The sequence below is a fragment of the Xiphophorus maculatus genome, chromosome 14 (assembly GCF_002775205.1).
Source record: "Xiphophorus maculatus strain JP 163 A chromosome 14, X_maculatus-5.0-male, whole genome shotgun sequence".
In the NCBI taxonomy this organism is placed as follows: Eukaryota; Metazoa; Chordata; class Actinopteri; order Cyprinodontiformes; family Poeciliidae; genus Xiphophorus; species Xiphophorus maculatus.
Window position 1 is genome coordinate 13,143,933 of NC_036456.1, and position 7,864 is coordinate 13,151,796.

Genomic DNA, 7,864 nt, shown 5'->3' on the forward strand with positions numbered 1-7,864 from the left:
TTATAGGAAACTGTTGAATAATGGTTCAATTTAGAGATTCAGAATAAAGATGTTTTCTAATAATGATTATCATAACCTTATTTCATTTCTCATACTTAGACACAGCTTTAACACCACCTCCATCAGTGATTGTGAATATTTCAGATGAAACTGCTTCACAATAGACAAGAACTTTGCCACTTATAACATTTGTAAGTGGCAGTATTTCCTTTAATCTTAAAAACTTTATAATTACAAAGAAATCAGCTCTTTGTAATCTTACCTAGTCACTTTGTAACTTTAAAATATTTTTTCGCTGTTTTATCTCTCTTGGATATTTCAGTCTAAATGAATGAGTTTAAACAATAAAGTGATTGTTGCCAAAACCTGACAGTTCAAATAAAATGTTACTTTTTTTTTTTTTTTAAGTTGTCAAAAGATAAATAAAAGTGTAAAATAAAATGAGACCATGGGATTTATGGAGGTAACTCCTTTTTAGTTTGGCTTTCTCAGGTGTTTCAGCCTCACGCTGACTTAAGCTGTAACAAACACAAACACGACAATATAGTAAAAACTTTAGGTGTTTTTCAGGTTTACTTTGAGTATTTATGGACTGACTTCCTTTTGAAACTGTGGGGAGGGAAAAAAACTTTCTTCTGCAACTAGTCCGCCTGCACAGACTTGTAAATGCGCAGCCAGGCGGGTTTTCCGTTCAAATAGCGGCGATGGTATGGATTGCATATCTTCCACATTTTATTGCAAAATTCTTTGTCATGAGTAGAACTGCGTTCACAGTTTAACAGTCTTATCAAATATTAAGTGAACAGAAACTGTAACACAAACAATAATAAGGCCTTATATAAATACACAAAATCAGAAGCGCTCTCTCTCTCTCTCTCACACACACACACACACACACACACACACACCCACACACACACACACACACACACACACACACACACACACACACACACACACAGCGAAGTATTACTGCGGGTAACAAAGCTGATGTATCACTTGGTACATTCGATCAAATGAGACTTGATACATGCTCCTTTACTGTGAAGATGATGAACTCCAACAACAGCGATGATAATAATAATAAAAAATAATAATTAATTAATTAATAATAATAATAATAATAATGAAAAGAAAAAAAAGTGGCACATGCATGTTTGGGACTTGATGAGAATTCCTTTGAACCAGGTCGGAGATCTAATAAAAAAAAAATATATATATAATAAACTGATCGCAGATGATTGTCGCCTGTAGTGTCCAAGAACAAACCCACTCAGTCTCCGTCAAACAGGCCAAGATATTTGGCAGAGTTGGAGAAGTAGATGTAAGGCGCGGCGTTCGCGGTCGGATACACGACGGGGAAAGGCATGGGTAACAAACATCCGCCCAGCAGGCTGCTGTCCTTGTAAAAACTCGGTAGCTGCGAGTTTTTCCCCGCCTCGGCGAAGTGTTCCGCGGCCAGCGGGCCCTCCATGTCCGTGGACAGCTGTCTTTTGAGCTTGTTGCGGCGGTTCTGGAACCAGATCTTCACCTGGGTCTCCGTGAGCTGCAGCGAGCTGGCGAGGCACGCCCTCTCCGAGCTGCTCAGGTAGCGCTTCATGTCGAAGGTGGCCTCCAGCTGGAAGATCTGCCTCTTGGAGAAGATGGTGCGGGTCTTCTTCTTGACCGCGGCTTTGGTGTCGGCGGCGGACTGCTGCTGCTGCTGCTGCTGCTGCTGCTGCTGCTGCTGCGGCTCGGGGCCGTGCGCGCTTTGCGCCTCCGGAGAGGAGGCAGCGGTGAGCGGCGCGGCGCTCTCCCCGCGCTCCGCTGAATGGACTGTGGGCTTCACTGTGTAGAGAGGTGACGAAATACTCCTTAAACCTTTTCAGATTAAATAAACGCGCGCTTTCATGCTTTAATGCATAATCCTGTTGCTAAAAAAAAGCCTACTTGTTATTTTATTTATTAAAAGTAGAGAAACGTGGGAGTCACCTGTCTCATCTGACTCGCTGTCATCCTTCCTCGGGACGTCCCATGCCTCCTCGCATCTCCTCTGAAAATCACTCCTACTCCCAGTGTCCCTCTGCTCCTTTAAGGCGTCCAAACGCGCGCCGTCTTGCCGCTGCTTCAGGTTTAAGATGTTGTCTATAGTGAATGTGAAACATGCGCTCCGACTCGGCCCGTCCTCTTTGCTCATATTCTCGGGCATCTCATGCGCTCCTGCCGGGTTCCACACTCGGACTCTCCGAGCCGCATCGCTCCCCTTCCACCGCTGAGACTGGCACTCGCAGGAGCCGGTGATCCCGGAAGGGTGCGGGATCAGCAGCTTCTGATTGGTGGAGTTGAGGGAGCAGACGAGAGGCGGGATCAGCGTTCACGTCGGGTCGCCATATTGTAGCCTAAAACTTTCTTCTCTTTTTTTTCCCCCAGCCATGAAAATTAATGTGTATTTGTTGTTTCCTGTCGAATAGTGCGAACTAAATTCAGATTCCATTGATTAATTAAAGGCTCCACTGGCATTCACGTGTGTTTAAGAGTTTTAAAACTCAATCTGAAATTTTGACTGGATTTATTTTTATTTTATTTTATTTTTTTTTCGGATAATCTAAAAATGAGTTCAGGGCGTGAAGGTGTTCTGTTTCTTTAAGAACCGTGCAGATCTGAACTCTGAACTCCTTCATCTGGATTTCAGTTCAGTTTAGGCTCATATTGGTGCATGCACACTCATCCGAAACACATGGAAGCTGTTGTGCATCTTGGTGCATACATTTTATTCACATTTGTGACTCAAAAAGTGTACAAAGGCCTGTATGAAAATTCTCTTAAATAACAAAATACATAATAGTAGGTGTGAGTCGTGATTACAGTTATTGTCGTGATTCTAACGGCATGAAAACTCACAAATAATAAAATGTGTTTTTGTAACTGATTGATTTATAGTGATTACATAGTAAACATTTTAAGCGATGAAGGAATTTGCCGGACGATTTGTGTGATTTAAACTAGCCTCCAAATACACTATGAAAAATAATTTCCCAGTTTATTTATTTTTGCCTTACTTGTGAAAGCAGAACAACTAGAAAATTGCCATTTTGAAATGATGATAGCATTTAATAAGAAAACAGTAACTGTCCCTAAAGAGGCAATGAAATAGCTTTCATTGTGTTTTAGTCCACGTTTTTCACAGAATTGTTGGTAATAAGCCACAATTGTTGTTTTTTTTAAGCACAAACAACCTGTTTATGATCATGCCAACTCAAATAGGTTCAAGTTGTAGCTTGCGACCTAGTCCAGACTTGGACTAGGCCACTACAAAACTTTCCCTTTTTCTTTTTTCTTAAACAGTCAGAGGTGAGATTGATGGTGTGCTCTGGATCATTGTCCTCTTTCATGTCCCATGTCTTGGGTCCCGATAGCTTTAGTCATGATTTTTCCAGTAAGGAGCAGCTTGGATGAATTGTTGATGTGCTTATGGAGTATTTTTGGTTGGCTGGCAGCTCTTTGTGTCAATGTGGTTCACTGTAGCTCTAAACCCATTAAAATCCCTTTGAAAACCTTCCCAGACTGACAAATATAAATGACTTTTCTGCTAAACTGTCCTTGAATTTCTTCAGATCAGGCCACAAATTGCTGCTTTTTTAGATGCTCTAGCCTAAATTAAATATTCAATCAAGCGAATGTGGCTGGTAAAATGGAAATCAGCTTCCAAAACCGTTGTTCATCATAGTTGATTTATTATTTAAAGTGGACAATAATGTTTTCCCAGGTTGATCTGAGTAAGTTTTGACCCTTTTAATAAATGAAACCGTCATTGAAAAAGTCCATAATGTATTTTCATCAGGTCGTCCCTGTCTGATATAAAAAACCCATCATGATCTGAAGTGTGAATAATAATAAAAGAAACTACTTTTCACATTACAGTATTCACCAGCCAGCTTAGATAATTGTCAGAGTGCTGCACATCCACAACATAAATCTTTTTCCTAAAGTTTTTCTATCGGATTAAGATCTTAAGACTGTGAAAGCCACAGTAATACGGTGAATTTATTATAATCTTGAAGAAGCCAGTTTGAGATTAAGTTTGAGAAGGAGGCATAATCCTGCTGGGAGTTGCCTTTAGAAGATGTACGTGACAATACTGACCATAAAAGAAAAAGAATCCCTGTTCACCAGAGATTATTCCAGTTAAATATATATATTTATCTTATAGTTCAGATGATTCAAAGATTCCAGATTCCTTACGAAAATGGAGAATGTCGATATTCAGCAGTTTTATAAATTTACTTTAGTCCTGGATATCTGCTTACACGGTTCTCAACACCGAGTAAGCCTTAACAGGACACAAAAATATCCAAGAGAAAACTCAGTTGAGGTGTAAATGACAGAATTGTTTTTTGAACCACTGGTGCCGCCCCATGACGGAAACCTGCCCTGGGCTGAGAACCAGACTCCTCTTGCCTTTTTCCAAGACAAACAGTTAAAAGACATCAAGGCATCTAAATTAGTGTTTTAGAATTGCTAATAGCGTCTCTTTACTTCCAAACCTCCCTACATCATACCAGTCCTGTCACCGGTGGTGACATAAACATCAATGGGTGGGTGAGATGCCCAGTCAGTGGACAGGTGGGATCTGAGACCCCAATAAGTGGCGGCGACACCTGAGGCAGGCCGCCCAGAGTCAGAGGCGTGCCAATGTCCTCTCGGTACACCACAGGAACTCTGACGACCCTGTGGGCGGCGTAAGGTATGACGGCTCCACCGCTTTCTATGTCGGCGGTGATCTGGCGTTTCCACTTGTTCCTGCGGTTTTGAAACCAGATCTTGACCTGCGTCTCCGTGAGCTGCAGCGAGGCGGCCAGCCCGGCTCGCTCTGTGCTGCTCAGGTAGCGCTTCAGGTCGAAGGTGGACTCCAGCTGGAAGACCTGGGTACGGCTGAACACGGTCCGCGTCTTCTTCTTCCGCAGCATTTTGACTTCACCTGCGAGCAAAAAGAGATTTTGTTTGTTTATCGTAGTTGTTCTTTTTTTGTGAGAACCAGTATATCAGCCTGTGATATCGGATAAATATATCATAGCCATTTGGACCCGGAGACTTTATGCACCAGGTTCAATCAGACTTAGATACTTCAGCAATCTTGAAAACGTTGAACAAAATTGCCAAAAAGACGACAATATTTCAGTTTTTGAAGCACCAGAAAATCATTTTCGTAAGTTGTAACAAATCAACTCATACAAACTGTAAAATACAATTCTTCACATTGTGGTTGTAACTTACCTGTATCACAGTTATCCTCCCCGAGGATGCAGGGAGACTGCACACTTTCTTCCTCTTTGTCATTTGTTAAACTATCGTCTCTCTTCTCCTCTGATTCGTCGCTCTCCTCCGCTGACTCTGGTAAAACTTGGTAATCCCCTCGTCTCTGTGTTGCATGGACCCCCCATTTATCTGTGATGCTGGACCCATAAATATCTGTGGAGAAAAACGGAGAAAAGAAAAAATTATTACCTCAAAACAACATTTGCACCTGAGAAAAACAAGGGTTAAATATTAGAGCAGACACACAATAAAAAAATCCTGGTAGCTTTATCTATTAAAATGATCTACATCTAGCAGTTGTTGGTCTCATTACAAATTGTGATCAGATTTGAAGTTGATAAAAATTTCCTCTTTGGGGCAAATTCGGAAGTTTGTATCCCACATTAGCAACTTAGCTAATGCTAAAGTTGATCTAGATCCAAAGCTAAGCTACTAGCTTTGAGACAGCTGTTGTCATTTTGTACAAGTAAAACAAATAAAAACTTAACCATTTTTCTTGAGTGAGTAAAGTTCAGAAATTTAAAAATAGCTGGAGTGCTTAAGAAGTAGAAATTAAACTAATTTATTTAGGAGCCTTTTATGCCTTAGTGTTTGTACTTTAAGCTATTTGTCCTCAGAAACAATCAAACATTGTTTAAGTTTTATTTTCTCCTTGCCAATTTGCCTAAATGGAAGCGACTAATTGGAGAGTTGGGTTGTTTATTCGTGAAGAAACTTTTAGAAAAGGGTTATCCAGGTCATGTGTTACAAACTAAGCTCTAAACATTATAAAGGAGAGGTGATGGGTAATTTCATTATCTTATTATAACACAAATGTTGTCTAAATTGGACAATTCCCACTGTTGCCGTCTCCCCGGATACAATTATCCATGATTGTCACAAAGGAAAACAATCAGCTCTTCTATCTAGGATACTTAACCTTTATTACACTGATTAAAAAAAAAAAAAAATTAAAAAAATGATGTTTAAAAAAACGACTGGAATTTTGAAACGTTACTTGTTTATTCAAACATTTTAAAGATATCTATATTCATTTTGGTTGTTCTATATTAAAAAGAGACCAAAATAATGAATAGTATGTGATGACGGCATTAAAATTGAGAGAAATGGTAATAAGCTGTCTATTATGCATTCGTTATGTTATCTAAAACACTTACACTTGCTAGGTCGTGAGGGGGGCTTGTGTCCGTCTCCAGCAGCCATTGGGCAAGAGGCGGGTTACAGTAATAAACCTTTTTAATTTATTATGAGAAAGTGACAAGTGTACCATTTTAATAGCAAAAATTTCCCATGCATACGCACTAACTAAATCATCTTAAACTCAGAGTTGAGAAGGTTAGCGTGGAAGTGACTTTAGCATTAGCGCTATCAATAAACTAGCTTAGCACAAACCTATTTTTTAAGCCTACATAGAAGGTTTCTCAATCACAACAAGTCTTATGATAGTTTTTACATTTTTCTGAGTTGATATATTCACTCATTATCAAATTTGGAATACTTTATTTAATGTAGAGGGAAAATGAGTTATTTTCAGTTTAACCCAGTTAAACTGAAAATCTGAAACATTGAAAATAAAATAAAAAATACAAAAGAGAATAACAGAATAGAAACCGTGGGACGGGAGAAGGGGAGGCACCTGCCACTCTTGTAAATCTTTGTATTAACATTAATTTAACGGCACAGATGGTAACACTTTATTTATGAGGTGCAATATCTACCTTGACAAAACTTCATTAATGCCCACTCACTCCGGGCCACGCCTCCCTCTGTTTAGTCACATTGTTATAAAACTGCTGAAATTTTGTTTTCTCATTTGGTCTTGGTGTGCCAGCTCCTAGATTTAGCCGAGGCACCCCATCTGGTCACCCCTCTGAAAACCTTCTGGAGGCGCCTCTGCTGTTCTCTGGACACAGTAGCTATAGCTGAGTTAACAGCATCTGCTAAAAACAACAAACTAAACGTTTGGCTAAGGCGTGTTACCAACATAAAAGTAGTTGATTTATTCGAACTGGCTACTACAACATTTAAAGTAATTTGAATAGGTAAAATTTAATATCCTCCAAAAGTCATTTTTACAGTGCAGCTGTTTCGAGCCAGCAAAGAAAGGCGCAAGATGGGAACTCACCTCCAGTTTTTTGAAGCGGCTGTCCCGTTTCCAGCACCCTACTGACCATCGGGAAGGGCGCAGCCCCCCAAACTTTGAACCCGGAGGTCTCCACGCTCTCTCCCGCCGAGGAATCCGCGCCGGATGTCCGCAGCAGATTCTCGATGTAAAATGACGGAGCACCGAGTTGCGATCTCGGCGCCTTACCGTCTAACATTACGACTTTTGCGCTTATGGAGCCAGTTGGTTTTTGCACCTTAAAAAAAAAAAAAAATCCCACGGATGAGAATATTATAAAATCCTTCCTGGGAGAGACGTCAGTTCTTTCTGCTCGACGTAAATCATCGCGACGCACTCCAAGAGGTCCCGTTGTTGGAGATCCAGGCGCAAAACTCACGTTGGGGTTGATCTGAGGACAGAAAGGCAGAGGTATTAACTACTCCGAGAGAGAGAGAGAGAAAGAGA

At 40.5% G+C, this 7,864-nt stretch overlaps 2 protein-coding genes across 2 annotated transcripts; both read right to left on the reverse strand.

Annotated features, from left to right (window-relative positions):
* Positions 1–937: 937 nt before the first annotated feature.
* LOC102228823 (homeobox protein HMX2-like) lies at positions 938–2,242 on the reverse strand. Its single transcript, XM_005804816.3, has 2 exons — positions 1,972–2,242; positions 938–1,827 (listed from the first exon to the last, which is right to left on the reverse strand). Exons 1-2 carry the CDS (start codon positions 2,186–2,188, stop codon positions 1,274–1,276), a joined length of 771 nt encoding a protein of 256 aa, XP_005804873.2. The 5' UTR covers positions 2,189–2,242; the 3' UTR covers positions 938–1,273.
* A 548-nt stretch (positions 2,243–2,790) lies between these two features.
* On the reverse strand, positions 2,791–7,616 carry LOC102229085 (homeobox protein HMX1-like). Its single transcript, XM_005804817.2, has 3 exons — positions 7,421–7,616; positions 5,254–5,448; positions 2,791–4,957 (listed from the first exon to the last, which is right to left on the reverse strand). The coding sequence occupies exons 1-3, from the start codon at positions 7,614–7,616 to the stop codon at positions 4,533–4,535; spliced, it is 816 nt and encodes a 271-aa protein (XP_005804874.1). The 3' UTR covers positions 2,791–4,532.
* Positions 7,617–7,864: the final 248 nt, after the last annotated feature.